This window comes from Dendropsophus ebraccatus, chromosome 7 (assembly GCF_027789765.1).
Source record: "Dendropsophus ebraccatus isolate aDenEbr1 chromosome 7, aDenEbr1.pat, whole genome shotgun sequence".
Taxonomy (NCBI): domain Eukaryota; kingdom Metazoa; phylum Chordata; class Amphibia; order Anura; family Hylidae; genus Dendropsophus; species Dendropsophus ebraccatus.
In genome coordinates this window covers 127585265-127611877 of record NC_091460.1, presented here as the reverse complement: position 1 = coordinate 127611877, position 26613 = coordinate 127585265, and the positions used below count along the sequence as shown (strand labels likewise).

Here is a 26613-nt window from a genome sequence, read left to right as displayed (position 1 = left end):
GTTCAGTACATTACATGTGTTAGCAGCACTGGCCCCACCCACCTCAGTACTGGCCCCACCCACCACAGCTCCATCCTCTTTTGTATATACAGAACTGAAGAACCCATTAAGTAACTCAGCTTTCTCCTGATCCCCAGTTATTAATTCCCCGTCGCCATTATTTAGGGGTCCTACATGCTCTGACCTTGGTTTTTTTGCATTAATATATTTGAAGAATTTTTTGGGGTTTCTTTTGCTTTCTATGGCTACCTGCCTTTCATTGTGAATTTTTGCTGCTTTTATTACATTTTTACAGGTTTTGTTGACTTCTTTGTAATGTTTAAATGCTACAGCTGACCCCTCTGATTTTATATTTTTTGAATGCCCCTTTTTTCTCATTTATAGCCCTTCTAACCTCGGTTGTAAGCCATGTGGGATTGGATTTTAACCGTTTATATTTGTTACCCATAGGAATATATTTGGCAGTACAGTTATTTAATGTGGATTTGAAGATTTCCCATTTATTAGCTGCATCAGTATGTGATAGCAGCAGCTCCCAGTCTATGCCCTGAAGTTCTGCCCTTAACCCAGGAAAATTGGCCCTTTTAAAATTAAGAGTTTTTGCCCTCCCAACATGCTTTTCTTTTCTACACTTTAAGCTAAAAGTCACTATATTGTGGTCACTATTACCCAGGTGTTCATGGACAGTGACATCCCCAACCAGCTCAGCGTTGTTAGAAATAACCAGATCCAACAAGGCATCACTTCTAGTTGGCTCCTCCACAAACTGGCCCAGAAAATTATCCTGCAGGAGGTTAAGAAATTCCCCCCCTTTGTGGTTTTAGCTGAACCGTGACCCCAATCTATATCTGGGTAGTTGAGGTCCCCCATTATCACTACTGTTCCCTCCCGGGCAGCCCGCTCTATTTGTCTATTCAACTGGCCATCTACCTCCTCAGTAATGTTGGGGGGTCTATAGATTACACCAAGAATAATTTTTTCACTCTTTACCTCCTTCTGTAGTTCTACCCACAATGCTTCCACATCATCACAGTCATCGCCCACTATTGCATCTTTTACACTCACTTTAATATCATTTCTGACATACAGACATACTCCTCCTCCCCTTCTGCCCACCCGGTCCCTTCTGAACAACGTAAATCCCTGAATATTGACAGCCCAGTCATGTGAGGAGTCCAGCCATGTCTCAGTCACACCAACCACATCAATGGACTCCTCCAGAACCAAGGCCTCTAGCTCCCCCATCTTGCTGGCTAGACTTCTGGCATTAGTAACCATACACTTTATATTACCATCGAGTTTAACCGCTTCATTATAAGAAATGGGATTTATTACTGTGCTGTGGCTACAATCATCCCCACTGTTCATCCGCAACATATGGATCTCCCTATGCACTGCTCTTATCCTCCCCCCACAGGACCCTTCTCCTCCCTCCTCATTGTTCTGTCCCCTCTCTAACCTATCTGCCACTACATTACATACTACATTGTCCTCCCTCCACATCCCTAGTTTAAAAACCTCTTCACCCCTTCTAGGATTCTCTCCCCCAGCACAGCGGACCCCCTTCCATTAAGGTGCAAATTATCTGCGGAAAACAGATTGTACCCCAATGAAAAGTCAGCCCAGTGCTCTAAAAACCCAAACCCTTCTCCTCTACACCATGACTTGAGCCATGCATTTAACTCCCTAAGCTCCCGCTGTCTTTCCTGCGATGTTGTTTTGCCCTTCTCTATATATATGCCAGATAACAAGCAACAAATATTACCACCGCATACTGACTAACACCACTGTACACAGATCACTATCACCTCATCCAGTCATATAGAGGTACCCAGCTCTACACAGGTTCTGTACACCATATAGATTACAGTGCAGATACATCAAGTGACTCACATGAGACGTCTTCTCTGATCGGAGTTCTTCCCTTTTCATCTTCTTTTCCATTTGCCCTGTGCCGTTATGAGAACTTCTCCGAGCCACGAATCCACAGAATCTGCCAGACAGACATATTAGGCTCCACACTCTGTCACCATCCTCATCTCTCTACACACTGCACATCTGTATTGGCCCCTTATAGATAGCTCCCCCTGTATTACCCCCTTATAGATGGCTCCCTCGTATTCCCCCCTTAGAGATGGCTCCCCCCTGTTACCCCCCCCCCTTGTATAGATGGCTCCCCCCTTTATCCCCCCCTATAGATGGCTCCCCCCTGTATCCCCCCGTATCCCCCCCCCTAATATAGATGGCTCCCACCTGTATCCCCCCTTATAGATGGCTCCCCCCTGTATCCCCCCCTTGTATAGATGGCTCCCCCCCTGTATCCCCCCCTATAGATGGCACCCCCGTATTCCCCCCTTATAGATGGCTCCCCCTGTATCCCCCCCTATAGATGGCTCCCCCGTATTCCCCCCTTATAGATGGCTCCCCCTGTATTCCCCCCTTATAGATGGCTCCCCCTGTATCCCCCCCTATAGATGGCTCCCCCGTATTCCCCCCTTATAGATAGCTCCCCCCGTATTCCCCCCTTATAGATGGCTCCCCCTGTATCCCCCCCTATAGATGGCTCCCCCGTATTCCCCCCTTATAGATGGCTCCCCCTGTATCCCCCCCTATAGATGGCTCCCCCCTGTATCCCCCCCTATAGATGGCTCCCCCTGTATCCCCCCTATAGATGGCTCCCCCTTATCCCCCCCCTATAGATGGCTCCCCCCTGTATCCCCCCTATAGATGGCTCCCCCCCTGTATCCCCCCTATGGATGGCTCCCCCGTATTCCCCCCTTATAGATGGCTCCCCCTGTATCCCCCCCTATAGATGGCTCCCCCTGTATCCCCCCCTATAGATGGCTCCCCCCTGTATCACCCCCTTATAGATGGCTCCCCCCCTGTATCCCCCCTATAGATGGCTCCCCCGTATTCCCCCCTTATAGATGGCTCCCCCTGTATCCCCCCCTATAGATGGCTCCCCCGTATTCCCCCCCTATAGATGGCTCCCCCGTATTCCCCCCTTATAGATGGCCCCCTGCACAGCAGATAAAAAAAACAAACACCCAACTCACCTACCAGCGCTCCCCCGTCGCTGCTTCCTCTCCTCTTCTGTCCCCGGCTGATGCGTCGCTCCCCGGGGGATTCTCAGGGAGCGCACACATCCGGAAGCTCAGTGTGCGCCCAGGCCGGGACTTCCGGTACAGGAAACCCCAGCGACGCGCACTGAGGTTCCTGATGCGTGCGCTCCCGGAGAATCCCCCGGGGAGCGACGCATCAGCCGGGGCCGGATTTCCTCTTGCGATCGCAAGCAAGAAAGTGCTTGCGGTCGCAAGAGAAGGGGAAGGGGGCGCGCGCAGGGCCGTCTTACCCATTGGGCATGGGAGGTGGCAGCCTGGGGACCCTTGCGTCCTAGGGGGCCCCTGCCCGCTGTCACAGCGGGCAGGGGCCCCCTAGGACGCAAGGGCCCCCGGGCAGCCGTCTACCATGCCCAATGGGTAAGACGGCCCTGAGCGGCAGCAAACCATCTCCTATGGGCTGCCCGGATGATCTAGTGATCATCCAGGCAGCCCCACCCCACAGCTCCCCCATGGCCCCCCTGCTCGCTGTTGGCACGTGTAATAGCGCTGGCAGCAAGCGGGGAACGAGGAGCAAACGAGCACTGACAGCATCACCCCATGTAATAGGGGCTGAAGTCCAGAGAGGGGGATGTTACAGTAGTCCAGGCGAGAGATGATAAAACCAGCAGTTTTGTTGAGTCAGGGTTGAGAAAAGAGCAGATTCGGGAAAGGTTTTTGAGGTGCAAAACAAATGAACGGAAATTATTTTACCTAATGAACAATTTTTCCAGATCAAGTAGACTAAAAAAATATGAAATCATTAACAAAGAAATTTCTAAGTTAGTACTTTCTCCTCTTTTATGGCAGCCTGAATTATGACCCGGCCTGCTTCAATTACAAACCATATACCACAACAAACTGGTTACAACTTTCTTGAAGAACCACTGACAGAACAGCTTTGCAATATGGAGACTTGTCATGGGCCAATTAGAAGAATATTGATCATAAAATTTCTATCTGTAATGTTGGAGGACATCGAAATCTGTGGTTCCTGTTAGTTCGGTCATTTACTATACATATTATACATGACTCACATCATTTCCTAGATTGGCATGTCCGAGTATCCAGAATTTCATTAGGCTGGGTTCACTCTGCGTTTTAGCAATCCGTTTTTTTTTTTCATCCATTTGTTTTGCAAAAAACGGATGAAAAAAAACGGATGCATTTGCGTGCATCCGTATTTCCATTGATTTCCATTGTAAAAAAAAAAGGATAAAAACGTTTTTGTTTTTTTTTACGGACACAAAAGTTGCGTCAGCTACGTTTTTGTGTCCGTCAAAACAAACGGATCCGTTTTGAACCGTTATTTTTTTATAATGGATAAAAAAGAGCCGCGGCTAGTCATGCCTTGCTTGTGGTATTAAAATGCATTTTACCGCACATGAAGCCCATGGAACCTGGATCCCCCGACACCACCTTCAAGTAACGATCTGATTTCCCCTTTAAGTGTGGCTAAGTGACAGGATTGTAAGCTCTATACTATTTTTTTTCTATTCTCTCCTTTTTCCTATAACTTCACCTATTTAATGGGAGCTGGACAAGCATGTATGGAAATACCAAACCCCATGACCCCAACCAATGGGATGTGGGACCTACCAGACTCACGTGCATGAAGATCCTATTGTAATGCTTATGGTAACTTTAATGTTAATGTTAAATGAACACAGATTAAAAATATTTTTATTCATTCAGACAAAGAGGACGGCTGTTTAATCTGAATCTGACCCTGCGGCTCTCCCTGGAGATTAGGGACAATTACCCTATAGAATATCGCTGCAGTTAGCAGCAGTCACGCAGTGTTACTATACCCACAATTACATATGATTATAGGAGTTATGGGATATGCCCGTCGTGAAAATAAAGGCTGCATAATATAGCGCTCTATTAATGCTGACAATTACTGCAGTAATAACAGGTGCAATAAAGGTTCCTTAGTTTCTCATTATTAAGCTGCATTTCTTTCCACATTACCAAGTAACTCATACAGCAGTTTAAGGATTAGATATTTCATAATGACACAATAGTCATATACAGTATTTTCATAGTAAACAAGACAACAAAGAGTTAATTTACAGCTACATCACCGGGCTATCTCCTCTGAAGTCAGCACTGACCTCTAAATACCGGCTTTCGCACAGCTCCCACTGTGTAATCCTTTGTTCTGTGTTCCCTGCTGCCGACTAATCTCCCTCCTCCCCCCTCCATAGAACAGACAGGGGCATGTCTGATGCAACAAGATGCGATTTCCTGATAATGAGCAGTGAATGAGAGAGGGGGGGGGGACCTGGGGAAAGTCTTTTTATGGAGTGTCCTGCAGGGACGGAGTATATGTAGAAGTCTATGGCACTGTATTGTATATGCAATTGTATGTAATGTATCAGAGGGACACAGGGTAGAGAGGGACCAGTCTCACACAAGCAGAGAGAGAGATAGATGGCACCGAGCAGGGAGGGAGAGGTGTGCCCGTACATCTAGCTACCTCCCCCTCCCTCTCTGCTCGGTGTGTGGGACACATACACACAGTACTATCGCTCCCTTAATAACACATTGACGTCAGCTAAATGTTCCAATTGGCCCACTTCCTGGTCTCCAATCCTGTGTCCTCCCCCTCCCTTCTGAGACCAAAGTCATATGATCTGTCTCTTTTGTTGCCAGGCAAGCTGTAACACCTCATCACCAACATCCTGTCACGGCCGCGGCGGCTTCCCGCGTTCCGGGTCGCCGCCGCGACCGCCTCCTGTCCCATGCAGCCGCCGGGGTCCTTGTGTAGGGACCCAGCGCTGCTGCTAGTTCGGCCCCTGGGGCGCCTCACCTCTCCTCCGTTCCTGTCTCGGTCTGTGCCGGCCGGCGCGCGCGTCCCCGCCTCCTAGGGCGCGCGCGCGCCGGCTGTCTCAGATTTAAAGGGCCAGTCCACCCTTAATTGGTTAGTTGCACCAATCACTCCCCTATAAATCCCAGCATGCCCTGTCCCTGGGGTTGGAGCCTCTACATGCTTTCCATAGCGTTTGGCCCAGCTCCCTGTTGTTCCTGATCCCTGTCCGCTACCTGGTCCCTAGTCCTTGTTCCTGATCCCTGTCCGCTACCTAGTCCCCACTCCTTGTTCCTGGTTCCTGCTTCCCCGTTATACTTCAGTTCCTGTGTTCTGCCTGTCACGTGCGGTCTCACCTACAGACCATTGCCAGTATCATCTCCTGCCTACGGCTCCTGCTACGCCTCGCCTGCCGTCACCAGCAACCAAGCCAGGGGTAGCGACCTGGGGGTCGCCTGCCGCAGCAAGTCCATCCCGCCTTGCGGCGGGCTCTGGTGAAAACCAGCGGCCCCTTAGACTCCGCTCCCTGGTGAGGTTAGTGCCGTCGCTGGTGACGGTCCAGTGGATCCACTACTCCAGGCGTGACAGTAGGCTCCAACCATGGATCCCGGCGAGGTGCCTGATCTCCGTGACGTCGCCAGAGTGGTCGCTCAACAGGCTCAGCAAATCCAGCAATTGACTGCCGCCCTACAGCAGCATACTACAGCCCAGCGTCTATCACCACCTGCAGCTACCTCGAGACTTCTACTGGCTCTCCCAAGCAAATACTCTGGTGACTCCAAGTTGTGCAGAGGATTCCTGACTCAATGCACTATGTATATCGAACTTCTAAGCAATCAGTTTCCCACTGAGCGCTCTAAAGTGGCTTTCATCATCAGCCTATTAGAGGGTAGAGCTCTGGCCTGGGCCACGCCGCTGTGGGACCGAGATGACCCTGCTGCTGCCAATCTCCGAACCTTCTTATTCGAGTTTCGCTCCGTCTTTGAGGAACCTGCCCGTGCTTCTTCAGCTGAAACTGCTCTCCTCAACCTCTCTCAAGGGAGCTCCTCTGTTGGCGATTACGCCATCCAGTTCCGTACCCTGGCGGCTGAATTGGACTGGAATGAAGCCGCTCTAATAGCCACCTTCAAGAAGGGCCTATCCAGTCAAGTGAAAGACGTGCTTTCCGCCCGAGACCTACCTACCTCCCTGAACGAACTCATCCTACTGGCCACCAGAGTTGATACTCGTTTTTCGGAGAGGGAGGAGGAGGTTCGGCATGAACATCTACTAGGCTTGCCCCGTCGCCATCACCAGCTGGCGCCGGTTTTCCAGAATCCTGACTTTCTGGTGCCCCAGCCCTCTCCTGAGATTCCCATGCAGGTGGAACGGGCTCACCTGACGCCTGATGAAAGAATTCGTCGTCTGGAGCTGAATCTCTGCCTCTACTGCGGTGGTTCGGATCACTTTCGGCTGAGATGTCCCCTACGTCCCCAAACGTCCGGGAAATGCTCGCACCTAGGTCCGGTGGGACAGGTGTCCCTAGGCGTGAACGCTACCTTTCCAAGTTTGTCTATGTCGGTTTCCATCCAGACATCCTCAGGACAAAATCACCAGACTACTGCCTTTCTCGATTCTGGGTCAGCAGGCAGTTTTATTGCGGCAACATTGGTCCAAAGATGGCGGCTACCCGTGATCCAACTAGCCAGGCCCTTGACTATCTCCTCGGTCACGGGCGAGATTCTTACCGACCAGATATATTTCCAGACCGCACCTCTAGTCCTCCAGGTGGGTCCTTTACATCAGGAAAAGATATCCTTCTACGTCCTGCCCCGTTCATCCCCCGCCATCCTCCTGGGACTCCCTTGGCTGCAATTACATGCTCCTAAGCTGGACTGGAGAACCGGGGAGATTATCAGTTGGGGTCAGGACTGTTCCAACCAGTGTCTCAAGTCACCTCAGACCAAGTACTCTGTGTCGTCACCTGACCCCGCCAAGCCTCTATCCGGCCTACCGGCAGAAGACCAAGACTTGGCGGATGCCTTCTCTGCCGAGAAGGATCTCATCCACAAACCCACATCCCCTCGCCACACTATACCTCCTGATCGCCTAGTACCAGTCGTCACCTCTACTCTTCAGAGAATACCCCCCGGAAAGACCCATGTTCACCCTGCGCTTCGAAAAGGGATTTTGAAGTGGGGACATTCCTCATTGGAGGCCGGGCACCCTGGAGTCCGTAAGACCGGGCAACGGATCTCCCGCCACTACTGGTGGCCCAGTTTGTTCCAAGATGTCAAAGACTTTGTGGCTTCCTGTGCCATTTGCAGGCAAGAAAGAGGGGGAGGCCAAAGGGGGGGGGTACTGTCACGGCCGCGGCGGCTTCCCAGACCATTGCCAGTATCATCTCCTGCCTACGGCTCCTGCTACGCCTCGCCTGCCGTCACCAGCAACCAAGCCAGGGGTAGCGACCTGGGGGTCGCCTGCCGCAGCAAGTCCATCCCGCCTTGCGGCGGGCTCTGGTGAAAACCAGCGGCCCCTTAGACTCCGCTCCCTGGTGAGGTTAGTGCCGTCGCTGGTGACGGTCCAGTGGATCCACTACTCCAGGCGTGACACATCCCCGTCCACCAATGACATCCCACCAATCAGTGAGCACCTGGCCAAGGAAAGGGGAAAACAACAAAACAGTGACATCCTCCTGAGCAGTATAGGGAAAAGGAAACACATTTGTTTTATCTATTTCTCTCTTTCTAATCTAAACAGGAGAAAGACGCACTTCCAAATCCAATGTAGTGGGTGCTGTACAGAGTAATTCCCTTGGCCTGGGATTCCAGAATATATGAAGCATTGGTCCGCAGCACACCAGCATAAGTGGCTCCGAAGTGCAATACATGCTGGGAGATGTAGTTTCCCAGCTGGCGTCACCTTGGATATAGATCGGCTTTTAGAAAAACTTGCAACTCAGGAACAGCGGCAGCTAGAAAGACAGGAGACTGCTCGAAATACTCAGGGAGACTTGTTGAGAGAGACCAGCTAGGTTTGGGAGCATTTAAATTTTTTTCTCAGGGGTGTAATACCCCTTTAACTGCAATATTTAACCGCAGCGTTATTGTGACCACTGAAGTTGTGCTGTGGCATGGATTAAAGTTGCAAACTGAAACCAAGAACTGTATTGCATATATTTAGCTAGCCAAGAGTCTCAAGATAGAATAGATTTAGGATCAGGGATGATGGTGGGCTCCGAAGATATAAAACCACCAAAACACTAGAGATGAGCGTACCTCCAGCATGCTCGAGTTGATTCGAACCCAAACTTTTGGCATTTGATTAGCGGTGGCTGCTGAACTTGGATAAAGCCCTAAGGCTATGTGGAAATCATGGATATAGTCATTGGCTGTATCCATGTTTTCCAGTCAACCTTAGAGCTTTATCCAAGTTCAGCAGCCACCGCTAATCAAATACCGAACGTTCGGGTTCGGATCGACTCGAACCCGAACTCGGTTCGCTCATCTCTCCAAAACACCTTATAAAAGACTCAAGGTACAGGCCCCGGGCACCACTCTGGATACTTATTTAGATTTGGAAGCTACTATTTATATATTTACACATAGATAACACATACGTATACTAATAATGTAACATTTAACTCCCTTTGTGCTATTTTCTCAGTAGTGATCCTACTGACTTGTATTAGTGCATATGAGGTATTCCAGATGTTTTGCCTATTAATTTAGTCTTGCATTCCTTCTACATAAAAAGTTTACATTATCATAAGGATATATAGTTTGTACTTAGAACAGGATTAACACACATACCTGGGAAAGTGGTTAGCTGACTTCAAAACTGCTTTTTGCCCTTTTTTTTACAGGCCATTAAAACCCAGGCCAATGCTGGATCTTGTGTTTAATATAATACAACTAGAGGTTGTTATGTTATTTACATCTATTAGGAGGATTTAGATCAATGCTGTCCCTTACATATTCACACTTAAATTATATTTAACTGCCCTTTTAGTATTAAGCTTTGAATGTAGAAGTGCCTATACAACTTAGACTAAAGTCAGTTGTAGTACCCCCTACTTTAGGGTATGTTCACACTGAGCAAAAGTGGGGAATTCCAAGCGGAACCCCTGCCGTGGACTCCGCTCAGAATCCCACCTTACTTGGGGCTCTATTACACCAACAGATTATCTGGAAACAGACTATAAACAGAGAACAATTCACAAAGCAAAGACTGAGATTTCTCCTCTTTTTAAATCCATTCCTGGCTTTGGCTGCAGAACTCAGGTAAATCTGTCGGTGTAATAGGACCCTTAGGGTGGGTTCACACCACGGAACCTGAGCGGAGAATTTCTGACGGATTCCGTAGCTAGTACCAGTTCACAACCACCCGCCTTTCAGCCGGCTCCATAGACACCATTCTATGGGCAGGCGGATTCCGCCAAAAGAATTTAAACGTCAATTTTTTCGGTGAAATGCGGAATTCGCCTGCCCATGGAATAATGTCTGTGGCACGGGCAGAGAGGCGCACGGCCGTAACAGGCACGAGCTACGGAATCCATCGGGTTCCATAGTGTGAACCCACCCTATGGGCCCAATTTCACCGGACGATTATTGTTCACATAATCGTTAACGATCTCAAACGACCGCTATTGCGAAAGACCTGAAAACGTTCACTCATTTCCATGGAACGATAATCGTTACTTATGATCGTATTTTAGATTTTTTAGGTTTTTTCTTCGCTATTCCTTCGCTATTGCGTTCGTATCTACTGCGAACGACCAAACAACGTCTTATTCAATGTGAACGATTTGTGAACGTTTTGTGAACGAGCAACGATAAAAATAGGTCCAGGTCTTATAAAGCGATCAACGATTTCTCGTTCGGTCGTTAATCGTTAATTGCATTTCAACCGAACGATTATCGTTTAGATTCGAACGATTTAACTATAATCTGAACAATAATCGTCCGGTGGAATAGGGCTCTTAGTGTGTTAATGTGATGCCTCGTGTGCCTCCACTCTAAGAACCGAATGGTGTATAGGTAGGTCAGGAGAGAGAACTGAAAATGTATGCGCACCTTTAGACCGGCAATTTTTTCGAATGCATTCCTGATTTTTAGAAATGAATCTTATTAATTGTAAGACAGAGAAGCAAATGAATTTAACATATTTTGTTCTTCTCCCTCACCTAAAAAATGTCCGCCTTCTGTAAGCAAGTCCAAACATCCTTGTTTATTGCCAGAAGCTGAACACCATGTCCGGCTGACACAAGTACACAACTTGTAAAACGTATCAAAGCCCTCTCTAGTAATAGACAGTCTACCTGTGTCAGCTGGACATGATGAGGTCAGGGTTTTAACCTTTGGGTGTAAACGTTTCCATTCACTGCAGCAGGTATCAATGAAAAAGTTGATCAGAAGGTTATTATATCATCGTTTTCTTTCAAATCAACTGATTTCAGAAAGTTATATAGATTTGTAATTTACTTCTATTCAAAAATCTCAAGTCTTCCAGTACTTATTACTTCTGTATGTCCTGCAGGAAATGGTGTTTTCTTTTCAGTCTGACACAGTGCTCTCTGCTGCCACCTCTGTCCGTGACAGGAACTGTCCTGATCAGTAGCAAACCCCTATAGAAAACATCTCCTGCTCTGGACAGTTCTTGTCTCAGGCAGATGTGGCAGCAGAGAGCACTGTGTCAGACTGAAAAGAAAACACCATTTCCTACAGGACATACAGCAGCTGGTAAGTATGGGAAGACCTGAGATTTTTTTTAATAGAAGTAAATTACAAATCTATATAACTTTCTGAAACCAGTTGATTTGAAAGAAAAAGATTTCCGCTGGACAACCCCTTTAACCCCCCTTAGGGTGCGTACAGGATCTGCAGCAGATTTGATGGTGCAGATTTGAGGCTGTAGATTCAAAGCAAATCTGCGCCATCAAATCTGCTGCAGATCCTGTACGTGTGAACGCACCCTTAAAGAGGTTTCCTTTTTGGGAGAATAAAAAGAGCTCGAAAATGAGTTACATGACTTGCTGTCTATACATTTACCCAGGGCAAGTGCCTGTATTCCCTGGTCAAATGGTCAAGCTTGCTTAAATGCAGGGAGATGTATTATGGCTACTTATCTACTGAATCTTAAATCTTGTAAGGACAGGAGCAAGAGAAATGTGTTAAGGGGTTGATAAGAACGAGGCCACCCGCGACCTTCCCCGTACATCATTTGTCAGATGAATCAGCTGTCTGCAGAAATGACTCCTGGCAGCCATCGTCTTGGATTATTAAAGCAAGAATCTTGAACTCTTGTAGGACAGGTGAATGGATAGAGAAAGACTACGATGCTGAACAATATCCATAGAGACGCGTATTCTTGTAAAATTCCTGTCAAGTGGAGCAATAAATACTTCAGAAAGAAATATAGTCCGGCCCTATCAGAGGAATGCAAAGTATGACAAGGCCCGAGGAAAGGCCGAAATTGTCTGCGAAAACTAAGCTATAAAAAGTATCATCTGCAGAAAACCATTTGGTGTTTCCTTTAATAAAACATATTTTCACTATGATACATTAAGGCGTCCTCACACACTTCTTTATTTTTTTATTTTAAATAATTCTATATAGGACATATAGGACTTGAAAGAAATAGATGAGATATTTGGTAAAAGGTGAGCCAGACATCAAGGCACCAACATGTTCCTTATCACTTCTTTGTGGATAAATTTTTTTTTATTTGTAGAAGGAACGTTGGATTTCCGTCTTTAAAACATGTTGGCGGAGATTTATCAAACATGGTGTAAAGTGAGACTGGCTCAGTTGCCCCTAGCAACCAATCAGATTCCACCTTTCATTCCTCACAGACACTTTGGAAAATGAAAGGTGGAATCTGATTGGTTGCTAGAGGCAACTGAGCCAGTTCCACTTTACACCATGTTTGATAATTCTCCCCCGTTATCTATCTATTTAACATTGGTGTTTCAATTTGTTCTTTAGAATAAGAAACTGCTTTGCATGACTTCTATTAAAGCCCTATTACACGAAATTATTATTGGTCGTATTCGGCTGTTACGTCCAATAATCGTCTCATGTAATGGTGCGTTTACACAGGCAGATTTATCTGACAGATTTTGGAAGCCGAAGCCAGGAATGGATTTGAAAAGAGGCGAAATATCAGTATTTATTTTATGACATGTTCTCTGTTTACAGTCTGTTCCTGGCTTTGGCTTAAAAAATCTGTCAGATAAATCTCTCTGTGTAAAGGCACCATAATAGAAGACAATGATCAGCCGTCATGAACGATTTCAGCTGATCGATGTCTTTCTACATATTAAAAGACAGACGACTAATGGAGCGTTTTACACAGACAGATTTATCTGACAGATCTTTGAAGCCAAAGCCAGGAACAGACTATAAACAGGGAACAGGTCATAAAGAGATTGAGATTTCTCCTCTTTTCAAATCCATTCCTAGCTTTGGCTTAAAAAATCTGTCTGTGCAAACGCACCATAAGATAGCAACTATCTGCTGCCGTCGCCCTGTGGAATAGATCATGATTAGAGATGAGCGAACCTCCAGCATGCTCAAGTCGATCCGAACCCGAACTTTCGGCATTTGATTAGCGGTGGCTGCTGAACTTGGATAAAGCCCTAAGGCTATGTGGAAATCATGGATATAGTCATTGGCTGTATCCATGTTTTCCAGACAACCTTAGAGCTTTATCCAAGTTCAGCAGCTGCCGCTAATCAAATGCCGAACGTTCGGGTTCATATGGACTCGAACCCGAACCAGGTTGGCTCATCTCTAATCATGATACATCATATTGTATCTATATAGCTAGTTTAGTCAATGCTCCGCCATTTATTTGAGTTAGGGGCTAAGATGCCACAATGTAAAAATAGTGGCAAATAACGGGCGTTTTAAAATCTGGCAGCCGACAGGTGGGAATTTGATAAAGAGTATGCACTTACAGTACCTCTCCCCATGTCTGCAGTGAATGGTGGGACCGGCCTTGGGACCTCCACCGGAAATCATTCTGGCTGTCTCGGGTGATCGGGAGAGGTAAGTTCCTACTCCTGATCAAACTCCCTGCCCCCAAATGTGACATCATCACAACTCAGGGGAAAACGACCTTTGGTGGGGGTCCTGCGCCGCCTCCCAACACTCACTGCAGGCACGAGAAGAGGTAAGTACCTACTTATAATCAATTCCCCCCCCCCCCAATTCAGGATTTTAGCAATCATAGGACTTCTCCTTTAACAGCGGCATTGGAACTACTTTCAGATTTCTGGACCTACTGCTTTTTGTTTGCTGCCCAGCCCAGAAATAGTCAACATCAATAGAAACTGAATCTTTATTATTTGTGCAGATTAAACCCAATTCTGTGTAAACCACCAACACATTGGGGGAGATTTATCAAACATGGTGTAAAGTGAAACTGGCTCAGTTGCCCCTAGCAACCAATCAGATTCCGCCTTTCATTTTTTAAAGAGTCTGTGAGGAATGAAAGGTGGAATCTGATTGGTTGCTTGGGGCAACTGAGCCAGTCTCACTTTACACCATGTTTGATAAATCTCCCACATTCTGTATAAATCCTTTCTATGTCCTTGTGCTATACAAGGCGGACAACACTTTTTTTTCCAGAACGTGGAAAGGGAAGCACTGAAATCAGTAGGTTAAAACTGAAGTCCACATTAGGATTCTGCCTTATTTCTTCCAATCATGTGCTCATGCCGACTAATTCTTATTTATGAAGATATAGAACCTAATTATTAACTTCAGGTATTAATAATAAACCCAGAGTGCCTGGGGCAATTGATTTGTACAATATTCTCATATGCACAGCATAATAACTCATGATTTATATGCAGGAGATCTGGCAAGCTGACAGACTGCATAATATCTGGCTCTAGGCTGTGTCATGAAATACAGATTGCGGGTGTGGATACCGTCCTAAGGCGAGGGCGAGTGGAGGCCAAATGATCTTACTTCATTATATCACTAATAGTCAGATATTATTAACAGTGTTCTAGTGATAAAGCTTAATAAGAAAGCTACCGGGCTGTGGAAAATTGAATATTTCTAAGGTTCATATAAGGTAAAATATACAAGATCATACTTTTGTAAGTGCTGCCATGAGCCATGAGCAATGTTTTGCCAAACTCTATAACTATGTTACTTATTAATAGCTTCAGAGGACACAACAGATAGGTGTATTGTATAGCCACGGACAGACATTCGACTTCCTCCCTAAAGCAGGACTTCACTTGATGGTTGTGCAGGCTGATATAGTAAGGGCCCTCTTCCACGGGACGATTATTGTTTGGATAATCGTTAACGATAAACAATCTCAAACTACCGCTATTGCGAACGACCTGAAATCGTTCACCCAATTACACGGAACGATGATTCTTACTTATGATCATTCTTGTGGTCGTCTTGTCTTTGCTATTGCGAACGACGTCTTATTCCATGCGAACGAGCACAGTTAAAAATAGGTCCAGGTCTCATTAAGCGATCAACGGTTTCTCGTTCCTCATTTAATCGTTAACTACTATTCAACCGAATTACCGCTTCGTTGTGAACAGTTTCTTAACGATAATCTTTCGGAAACCATTTGCCTAAAGCCCCATGTACAAGTGGGCAAAATTTATCAGGATTTCTTATCCATAGGGTTCTATTAGGCATGGACACCCTTCAGGATTTTTCCTGAAGGGTGTCCGTGGCAAAAAATAAAAATTAGGATCAGACATTATAGAACATGCACATCCGGAATCTGCTCAGAATTCCGGATGCACTCCTAGCTAGACCAGGCAGGCGTCAGCACCCGGGCAACCATCAGGTGCTGTACCTGGCCCTTCAACTGTATGCGCTCCTAATCAGGAGTGCATAGAGTTAAATGCGGCATGTGTCTTACAGGACGGTGAGCCATTGGCCCCCTCGCCCTGCCAATCACTCTTATGGCTGGTGGCAGTATTAGGCTGGGTTCACACTGCGTTTTTTCTATCGGTTCACTGTATCCGTTTTTAATTGGTTACTTTTAACGGACAGAAAAACGTAGTCAACACTATTTTTGTATGCATTAAAAAAAAACGGATCCGTTTTTTTTTTTTATAATGGAAAACAGATCCAAACGGACAGCCCACAATTGCATCAATTTTTTCCATAAAACTTATATGTTAAACGGAGAGGAAAACACAGTGTGAACCTAGCCTTATACCTCTGGCCACAAGAGGCTGCTCTCTCCCCAGCACTCCGACACATGTGTAGGGCTAGAATGGAGGAGCTGAAGAACACCACTGCTATCGTGCAGCAGCAGGTAAGTATGTCTTTTCATTTATTCATCTTTTCAGTTTTTACGGTCATGAAATACTGACGGTTTCATGAAGCCTCTGGAAAGACTCCCTGATCAGCATTTCCTGACCGTAAAAACGGCCACGGAAGTCTCCTAATTGTTTTCACAGCTCTAGAGTAATATACTCAACACCTGGGGTGCCATAAAATCACTATCATTTTTATAGTACTGAAGTACTGAGGCTCAATATCCCTCCTACTTCCTGATATAGGAAGATGACAGAAGGATCCTCCAGGATTTCCAATTTCTATTAAAAAAAATTATAAAGAATTACACGGTAATGTATAAGGTGATTTTATTATAGCATTTAATTAAAAACCTATTGTATGTATTTACAATAAAAAATATAATAAAAACCTAAAAATAAGTATGTAAAAATAGACAACAACAAAAAGCCTAATTCGGGCAGCCAACTATCATATTGTTTTTTGGGGAGCAGCTTTCTGGTTCCATTGAAATAACCTTGGCTTTGTAGCCATGTTGTTCTGCAGCCCATGCTCGATCCAAGTCAACCAATCCCATGCAGTTCTTTCCTGCAAAACAACATATGTAGCTTTTTATAACACGTACCATTTCTTTTACAAGCCAATAGTTCCAAAAATGCAAAAATTTAAGACTGGCAAATAACTGAGCCTATACTGTCAAATATGTTATAATATGGATAAAGTTGCATTATGGTTAGAGATAAGCAAACCGGGTTCGGGTTCGAGTCCATCCGAACCCGGACGTTCGGTATTTGATTAGCTGGGGCTGCTGAACTTGGATAAAGCTCTAAGGTTGTTGGGAAAACATGGATACAGCCAATGATTATATCCATGATTTCCACATAGCCTTAGGGCTTTATCCAACTTCAGCAGCCACCACTAATCAAATGCCGAACAATCGGGTTCGGATGAACTCGAGCATGCTCCAGGTTCGCTCATCTCTAATTATGGTTCATAGATGCTCTTGTGTCACAGAACAGTACTTTTCACTAGAACCCCTTTAGGGCCCTATTACACGAAAGATCGTTATATAGTTCCAATTTGGATGATAATCGTTCCATGTAATTGCAGGCAACTATCGAAAAATCGTCCGTATGTCGTTGATCGTTGATTTAGATCTGACCCTAAAATCATTGTTAATCGTTTGCTGTAATTCTACATTTGTTCACTATTCGTTCAGTGTAAGGGGGTCCTATCAGACAAAGCATTTTTTAACGATAATGATTAACGATAAACAATGGCAAACGAGATTGTTTATCATTAACCTGAAATCGTTCACCATATTGCACAGAACGATGGCCGTTAGTTACGAACCTTACACTGAACGATTAGTGAATAAATGCGGAACTACAGCAAATGAATGTGGAATTACAGCGATCGATTAACAATGATTTTAGGGTCAGATCTAAATCAACGATAAATGACACACAAACGATTTTTTCGATCGTTGGCTGCAATTACACAGAACGATTATTGTTTAAATTTGAAAAATATATTGATTTTCCGCACAATAATCGTCCTGTATAATAGGGCCCTAATTCCAAATCGATCTTACTTTTGCTGGGATCAGATAGAGTAAACTATCGTAGTAACAATCGTTATAACGATGTAACTAACGACTATCATTCTGTGTAATATGGTGAACGAGGTTAACAATAAACAATTGCGTTTTTGACTGTTTATCGGTAATCGCTAATCGTTAAAAATCGCTTCATCTAATAGGACCCTTACTTTACAATTTAAAAACCACAGCAATAAGGTCATAGTCAGATATCATACAGTGCAAAGGTCGAGGGGGTTATAATTGGTTCTTGAGGCACCACTGAGTGCTTACTAAGGTCCCATAAGCCATGTCTTCCCTTATGTACATGTGAGCTATACTTGGTAGATTCAAACCCAAGTAATTCATACCCATGACTGTAATGTAAGACTTCTGGGAGCACAAACTCATTTGCTGACTCTTTATTTAGTATGCATATAATGATATTTAAATAGCCACAATATTATTGTAAGTGTTCTTCACATTCTGGAAACAGAGAGCATGCATACTACAAGTAGACGGCATAGCAGAAGCATACCTATCTGCCTCCGCTCCGCAGGAAGCTGGACAGCTGTCTGATCTGCAAATCTACACAGCACCATGTGCTCCTAGAAGAAGGAAATGGACATATATGTAATCAAAGAGGTATATATATATATATATATATATATATATATATATATATATATATCTTTTTATAATTTCATAATATATTAGATATATATGAAATTACTAAGAAAACGTGAAAGGAGGAAATGGACATATGTAATCAAATATATATATATATATATTCTAGGAGATATTAAAAAATGTAGTATTTCTTTTTAAAGCTTTCTAACTTAATTTATTAAATAAATAAATAAATATTATATATATATATATATATATATATATATATATATATATATATACAGTTCAAAAGTTTGGGGTCACATTGAAATGTCCTTATTTTTGAAGGAAAAGCACTGTACTTTTCAATGAAGATAACTTTAAACTAGTCCTAACTTTAAACAAATACACTCTATACATTGCTAATGTGGTAAATGACTATTCTATCTGCAAATGTCTGCTTTTTGGTGCAATATCTACATAGGTGTATAGAGGCCCATTTCCAGCAACTATTCCTCCAGTGTTCTAATGGTACAATGTGTTTGCTCATTGGCTCAGAAGGCTAATTGATGATTAGAAAACCCTTGTGCAATCATGTTCACACATCTGAAAACAGTCTAGCTCGTTACAGAAGCTACAAAACTGACCTTCCTTTGAGCAGATTGAGTTTCTGGAGCATCACATTTGTGGGGTCAATTAAACGCTCAAAATGGCCAGAAAAAGAGAACTTTCATCTGAAACTCGACAGTCTATTCTTGTTCTTAGAAATGAAGGCTATTCCATCGCTAAGAAATTGAAGATTTCCTACAACGGTGTGTACTAATTCCTTCAGAGGACAGCACCAACAGGCTCTAACCAGATTAGAAAAAGAAGTGGGAGGCCGCGTTGCACAACTAAGCAAGAAGATAAGCACATTAGAGTCTCTAGTTTGAGAAACAGACGCCTCACAGGTCCCCAACTGGCATCTTCATTAAATAGTACCCGCAAAACACCAGGGTCAACATCTACAGTGAAGAGGCGGCTGCGAGATTTTGGGCTTCAGGGCAGAGTGGCAAAGAAAAACCCATATCTGAGACTGGCCAATAAAAGAAAAAGATTAAGATGGGCAAAAGAACACAGACATTGGACAGAGGAAGACTGGAAAAAAGTGTTGTGGACGGATGAATCCAAGTTTGAGGTGTTTGGATCACAAAGAAGAACGTTTGTGAGACGCAGAACAAATGAAAAGATGCTGGAAGAATGCCTGACGCCATCTGTTAAGCATGGTGGAGGTAATGTGATGGTCTGGGGTTGGTGCTGGTAAGGTGGGAGATTTGTACAGGGTAAAAGGGATTATGAATAAGGAAGGCTATCACTCTGCACCGCCATGCCATACCCAGTGGACAGCGCTTGATTGGAGCCAATTTCATCCTACAACAGGACAATGACCCTAAACACACCTCCAAATTGTGCAAGAACTATTTACAGCAGAAGCGGCAGCTGGTAATCTATCGGTAATGGAGTGGCCAGCGCAGTCACCAGATCACCACCCCATTGAGCTGTTGTGGGAGCAGCTGGACCGTATGGTACGCCAGAAGTGCCCATCTAAACAATTCAACTTGTGGGAGCTGCTTCTAGAAGCGTGGGGTGCAATTTCTCCAGCTTACCCCAACAGATTAATAGCTAGAATGCCAAAGGTGTGCAATGCTGGAATTGCTGCAAAAGGAGGATTCTTTGACGAAAGCAAAGTGTGATGTAAAAACAATGTTATTTCACATACAAATCATTATCTCTAACCTTGTCAATGTCTTGACCCTATTTTCTATTCATTTCACAACGTATGGTGGTGAAGAAGTGTGACTTTTCATGGAAAACACAAAATTGTTTGGGTGACCCCCAGACTTTTGAACGTTAGTGTATATATATTTATATTAAGTGAGAAAACGTTAAGAAATACTACAGTCTTTAGTATCTTCTAGAATACACACATTGTAAATGCTGCAAAGAAAAGATGTGCATCGTATCCGTTATGGTTATAGTACATTTTGTGCATTTTACCTATTTATTTTTCAAATCCACCAAATTAAGCAGATAAAGGGAAATCCATAGTAAATCCCTTCCCGTACTTCACTTTTGAAGTATTGGCTTTCAGAGTGGGAATAAAGAGAAATCTTTAACCTGTGTAACTCCATCAAAGTCGGATTTAGCTCAGATAATTAATGGACTAGAGGACTAAGTTTGCTTGTGCGGCCAGAGAGACAATGTCTGGCTATTGCCCTGAATGGTGGGCCTTCCGCCAATTATCAAGGCTAAGTCCATAAATAGAGCTATTAAACATAGCAGCACATCCCTACAGCACTAGCGTCTGGAGAGTACGGCGTTCTTACTGCAGCTTGTGCAAACACATATCCCCCTCACTTTCTTACAAATGGCTGCTGGGGGCTGCGCCATGCACAAAGTAACAGGAATCTCACTAGTCTAAACTCTGGATATAAAACGTCTTTCCCTGCAAAGACCAGAAAGTAAAAGGAAGAAAACTTGGACCAGACATATTGTGGGAAATTTATCAAACATGGAGTAAAGTGAGACTGGCTCAGTTGCCCCTAGCAACCAATCAGATTCCACCTTTCATTTTTCAAAGAGTCTGTGAGGAATGAGAGATGGAATTTTTTTGTTGTTGTTCATGTTATTATCCATATTATAAAATAATCTTGTGGTGATAAGTAGGGGTCTGTGATCAGTATGGCATTAAAGGTGACACCGGTAGATAGCAGAGACAACATATGAAGCTCACCGCTCAGCCTCCCCCTCCCAGTGAAATGACCTTTGCATAGGTCACATGCATGTGAGCATGCTTACAAGTGTGTCCTATACAAACAATAGGGTCTGGTAATGTTTACAAGTCAATGAAATCTGCCCTGAAGGAGGTCACTAAATGCTTTTAAAGGGGTACTTTGAAGAAAAAAAAAAGTTTTCAAAACTACTGGTGCCAGAAGGTTATAGAGATTTGTAAATTACCTTTATTTAAAAATCTCAAGTCTTCCAGTACTTATCAGCTCCTATAGTGTCTGTTTCTTATCAGTAAAATGTTCACTGGAAATGAGTGAATTTTTCAAAAATTTGCAAATAGTTTGGTTCGATACTGAAAGTCAGAATGAATCTTAGCTCAGGAAGTTTGGTTTGCTCATCTTTAATGTTCCCCTTAAAATACATTTTGGTATGTTATTGTATCACATCAGACGTTACTTGTAGGACCTACTGTAAAAAATAATAGCATGTGCACATACAGTTCATTTCAAAGGCAGCGTCTATATAGATCTGGGAGTTACAAGTTGAAGGAGAACAGAACTTGTGATGCTAGCCCAATACATTTCAGAAAAAATGTAAACTTGATCAAGTCCATAGATATATTTATTTGTTCTATTGGTATTCTATACTAGCCCCTTAACGACCGCAGGCGTATATTTACGCCCTGCGGCCACCTCAGGGGGTTCAGAGTGGGGCCGCGTGGTGATCCTGCTCTGAACCGCCGCGCTCCCGGGTGCCGCATGTAGCCCGGGGCCGCGGCAATTAGTGGGCACGGTCCGATCGCTGTGCCCACTAATTAAGAATTTAGATGCATCTGTCAAAGTTGACAGCTGCATCTGAATCCTTTATGCAGCCCGATCCCTGGTGTCCGTATTGGCGCTGATCCCGATTCGGCACTCGGTTGTTTTCGGCTGCAGCAGCCGGAGGCAATCCAGTGGCTATCTCATTGATCTATGCTGTATAACTATACAACTTTGTAATCTATGTTATGTTAGTGAAAGGCCCCCTTCCCCATGTTTCCCCCCCACCTACGCCAACCCCGGAAGTGTAGTGCTCTATACTCACGTGATCCACGTCGACCCCCGTCCGCCATCTTGCGTCATCTGAGTTATGCTCAGCCAATCGCGGCTGAGGGCGGTCGGCACGAGGGACGGTCGAAGCGGTTCGGCCGGCTGCCCGAAGATTACATCATTGTCGCAAGATGGCGGACAGGGGTCGACGCGGATCAGGTGAGTATAGAGCACTACACTTCCGGGGGTGGCGTGGGTGGGGGGAAACACGGGGAAGGGGGCCATTCACTAACATAACATACATTACAAAGTTGTATAACTTTGTAATGTGTGTTATTTAATTGAATAATTGTTTAGCGCCACACTACCCCTTTAAGGTCTTCTCTGGGTAGGTTTGCCTTACAAATGATGATGTGGAATACCGACCGCAAGGCTGCTATGTGACCCAAGAATATACTGCATAATCTACATTTCTGCTACATCTCCCACAATGCCATTGAGATCCTGCCTCTAGAAGCTGTAGTGGAGCCTTCAGATCTTTATAAAGCATCTCTTCACCAGCAATTGTAGGTCTAGAAGTGCTCTGCACTATGTACAGCTACACTGTTGCCTTAGGATTAAGCTGGAAATACTTGGCAACCAGTCAGTTTCAGACACAAATCATATGAGAGCATTAGCTGTGAGAATATGACCTGGCTGACTTACTAAGACAACAACAAAATAGCTTAAGCTGACTAAAGAGTTCCTCGCCTGAGAATTCATTAGCCAGGAGGTCGGCGACCCCCCAGGAAAATGAAACCTCCCACACTACTTAAAGGGATTAACAAGAAGTTTTTATTGTTCTATTAATGATATGTCCAGGGAGGACTTCTGTTCATTAAGCTGCAATGGCGTAATGAAGACCTGGCTGTAGAGATTCAATATTAACTAAGTCGAATCTCTTACGCTGAAAATGGATGAGAATACGGGGAAAACGTTTCATCGGTACTGATGTATTTGGTCAGTATTTCACCTGTTGGTAGAAGCCCCTCACGAGGGTCAATTTCTTTGTACCGATGCCTATGTCTCATTGGCTAATGCATTTGTGTAAATGCAAACTTTTTTTTACTTAAAGGGAACCCTTCACCATGAAAATGCTCCCTAAGCTATCGGCATCATGTTATAGAGCAGAAGGAGCTGAGCAGATTGATATATATCTCTATGGGAAAATATTCTGTATAACTTTTTAACTGATTTATTGATAGAAATATCTGATGTTTCCATGCTAAAGAGTCTAGTCCGTTAAGTGACACCGCCCACTGGACTCCTTATCACAGAATGATCCAAAATTTGAATCAACAAGTTATGCTGAATCTTTGCCCACAAAGTTATATATCAATCTGCTCAGCTCTTTCTGCTCTATAACATAATGGTGATAGATTAGATAGCATTGTCTTGGTGACAGGTTCCCTTTAATTCTCCAAAGGGCCTGTTTTTCACAATCTCTTCACCTACAAAACTCGATTACTATCGAAAGATTTGGCGAAACGCGTTGGACTGTGAGGTGGAGGGGTTTGTGTGCAACATGTGGGCGCTTATGTGCTGTTTGTTAGTGGTCCATTGACCATGTGGTATAGGCAATACAGCCTTTGATTGATAGTTCAAGACCAAATGTGTATGGATTTATTTATAGGCACTTGCACTTTAGGTTTGGTATATACAGCATTTTGTTATTTATTTCTTACATCAGTTTAGCCTTGCCTGTTACATGCAGTGATATTTATGAAATCTTGATGCTATGACGCCCCTCCACCGTGTTGATTTTATGGGATACTATGGGAATCATGGATGAAATAAAGTTTTTGCATTATTAATTTAATGAATTTTGTTTGGTTGCGTCATGATTTACGCATATGAGCAAGTGTAAAAAATGACAAATGAGGCGCAGGAGGAGGTATCGCCTCCTCCCCGCCAAGCACTGTATCATATGTAGGGCTGATGGAAACAGCCAAGCACTGTATCAGTTGTAGGGCTGATGGAAACAGCCAAGCACTGTCCTAGCTGTTTCCATTCGGCTTATAGGCTTTGATTAGAGTTGCACCACACATAAATGACCATCACCCCATTCTTCTCAATGTCATGCAAGGAGAAGGATAAAGGGGCCCAGAAGCCCTGTTCTCGTGATTGAATCATCCAGTAATCATCTAGTAATCATCTTTCCTGTGGATTGGTCAAAAGGAAATCCCTGTAATTGTTTGATACATATAAGTAAACAATACACACACATATATATATATATATATATATATATATATATATATATATATATATATATGAGAAAATTACCTTGTAAGATAGTACATTCTGAAAGCGGCAACTGCAATTAAAAGGAAAAAAAAAGTATTTAATAGATTTAGCGACAATATTCCCCCATCTATTACAATATCTTAGTATAAAAAGTCATGAATCAGCGCTGGCAGCGCTATTACTTTGTCACCTGGCCAGCATGATAGGATTTTACTAGGTTAGTGTAACTAATATTTTACCATTCTGCAGGCAATAATTCACATGGAGATTTTCCCTGTCATCTGTCAGGGGTATACCTAAAAAAAAAACCTATGCAACTCTTTGCACACGCCTATATATTTTTTTTATGTATACTTTAAATGTATAGCAATACATTTCTGTATTGGTATACAGATGTATTTTTTTTTAAATTTTTATTCCTGTTCCTTGTAATCAAAGTTGTAGTAATCAAATCGTATACATAGGGTTTTTTAAAAAATATTTTTTTTAAAGAAATCCGGCAAATTTTTTTATTAAACTATTGTATTGCCCCCCAAAAGTTATACAAATTACCAATATACACTTATTACGGGAAATGTCCCTCCAGTGCCCAGTGTCCCTCAGTGTCCCTCTGCCATCATCCTCTCCAGCAGCCACAGCCCGCACAGCTCTGGGAGTCGGGTCATGACATCACCATGTTATCCAGGAAGTGACATCACCATGTTATCCAGGAAGTGACATCACCATGTTATCCAGGAAGTGACATCACCATGTTATCCAGGAAGTTTGTATAACTTTTTGGGGGGCAATACAATAGTTTAATACAATATTTTGCTGGACTTCTTTACTGACAGAAAAGTGTTATGTTATGTTATGTTATTTTAAGTGTTATATTATGTTATGCTATTCCACTCCACAAAAAAAAACAAAAAACCATAGACCTAAACAAGGCAAAACTGAAATCAAACGTTATGTACTTTTATACCATGCCTTACCCATTAAAGTCTGAGTTACATCAAGCAATAGGCTTTAATGCATTTAAACATACAAGTGTGACGGACGGCAAAATGGTGACGTGAACAAGCATTTACCAAGGGTCGAACAGAAAATTAATAACAGTGAGTATAAACTATTACCAGACATAAATCTGTTTCCCATACACCCCACACTAGCAGCATGCTATCACTATATAGAATTTATCCCTTTATATGTGAAATAAGGACAATTCGTTTCATTTACCTTCGTGGAAACGTGGTCTTGACTGTATTCTGGATAAAGCCATAGCAGCATGGGCAGATGACGAATGCCGCTCTGGCAGCGATGCAGTGCTCTATCACCATATCTGTCGCCACTCCGCATGCATGCAGCGCAACCTACAAAGGACACAACCAGGGATATTATTATTGCACAAAGCAGGAAATATACAATCTGGACCAACATGATATAAATCCTTGGGGCAAACCCCATAAAACAATTCCATTAGTAAGGACCCTGACATAACCAATAAGCCAGACATGATGTATGGGGTTTACGAGCTCTTTGCAGGTAATGGACTGTTTGTCACCTTCCTTAATCTGGGGTTGCTCCGAATAAACCGGTCTGCCAATAACGGCTTAGCATACTCCAGCCGTCCCCTCCTCCTCTTTTCTCTAGGGTACATACAGATACAATATGAAGTGATTAATACTTATGAATAAGACTGACAGGAGGGCTTTCGTAGGAGCTTACATGATCTTGGAGCAGGGAAAGTAACAATAGCTTTCTCATATAGACTAATCCCTGCAAGCAGACGGAGCGCTATAAATGCCAGGAGATCCTAATATACAAGACTAGACCCAAATACTTCTGGATTACCCATAAAGATGTCACTTAGCTCTAAGAATAGACCAAGAACCTCTAAGTCTTCAGCAATTTTGTCTTGAAATATTAATAATTAGTTTATAACTATGAGAAAGCCATTTTTAGGGCAGGTTCTGTGACCATATATATTAGAGATGAGCACGACTCAAGTCCGTGGCAGCCAACTTAATCAGGCATCTGTATTCAATTGCCGAGCGTCTCTTGTGCTGCGTTTACACAAAACGATAATTGGCCCGATCGTACGATTAACGATGTCGGAGTAACGATTTTTTTTTTCATAACGATCAGCGTTTAGACGGTACAATATATCGTCCGGAAAAATCGT

The 26613-nt window shown here is 43.8% G+C and overlaps 2 protein-coding genes across 3 annotated transcripts in view; both read right to left on the bottom strand.

Annotated features, from left to right (window-relative positions):
* AIMP1 (aminoacyl tRNA synthetase complex interacting multifunctional protein 1) overlaps nt 1-26613 on the bottom strand; it is a 433090-nt gene that overhangs the window by 389346 nt on the left and 17131 nt on the right. The gene's annotated exons all lie outside the window — the stretch shown is intronic.
* The window catches only part of GSTCD (glutathione S-transferase C-terminal domain containing), an 84116-nt gene continuing 74014 nt past the window's right edge, over nt 16512-26613 (bottom strand). For both annotated transcript variants that reach the window (XM_069978419.1, XM_069978418.1), the window contains exons 9-12: nt 25668-25801; nt 24489-24519; nt 18296-18365; nt 16512-16766 (exon numbers count right to left, since the gene is read on the bottom strand). In XM_069978419.1, the coding sequence (XP_069834520.1) occupies nt 16630-16766; nt 18296-18365; nt 24489-24519; nt 25668-25801 (372 nt within the window). In that variant the 3' untranslated portion in view covers nt 16512-16629. The remainder of the gene's footprint in view (nt 16767-18295; nt 18366-24488; nt 24520-25667; nt 25802-26613) is intronic.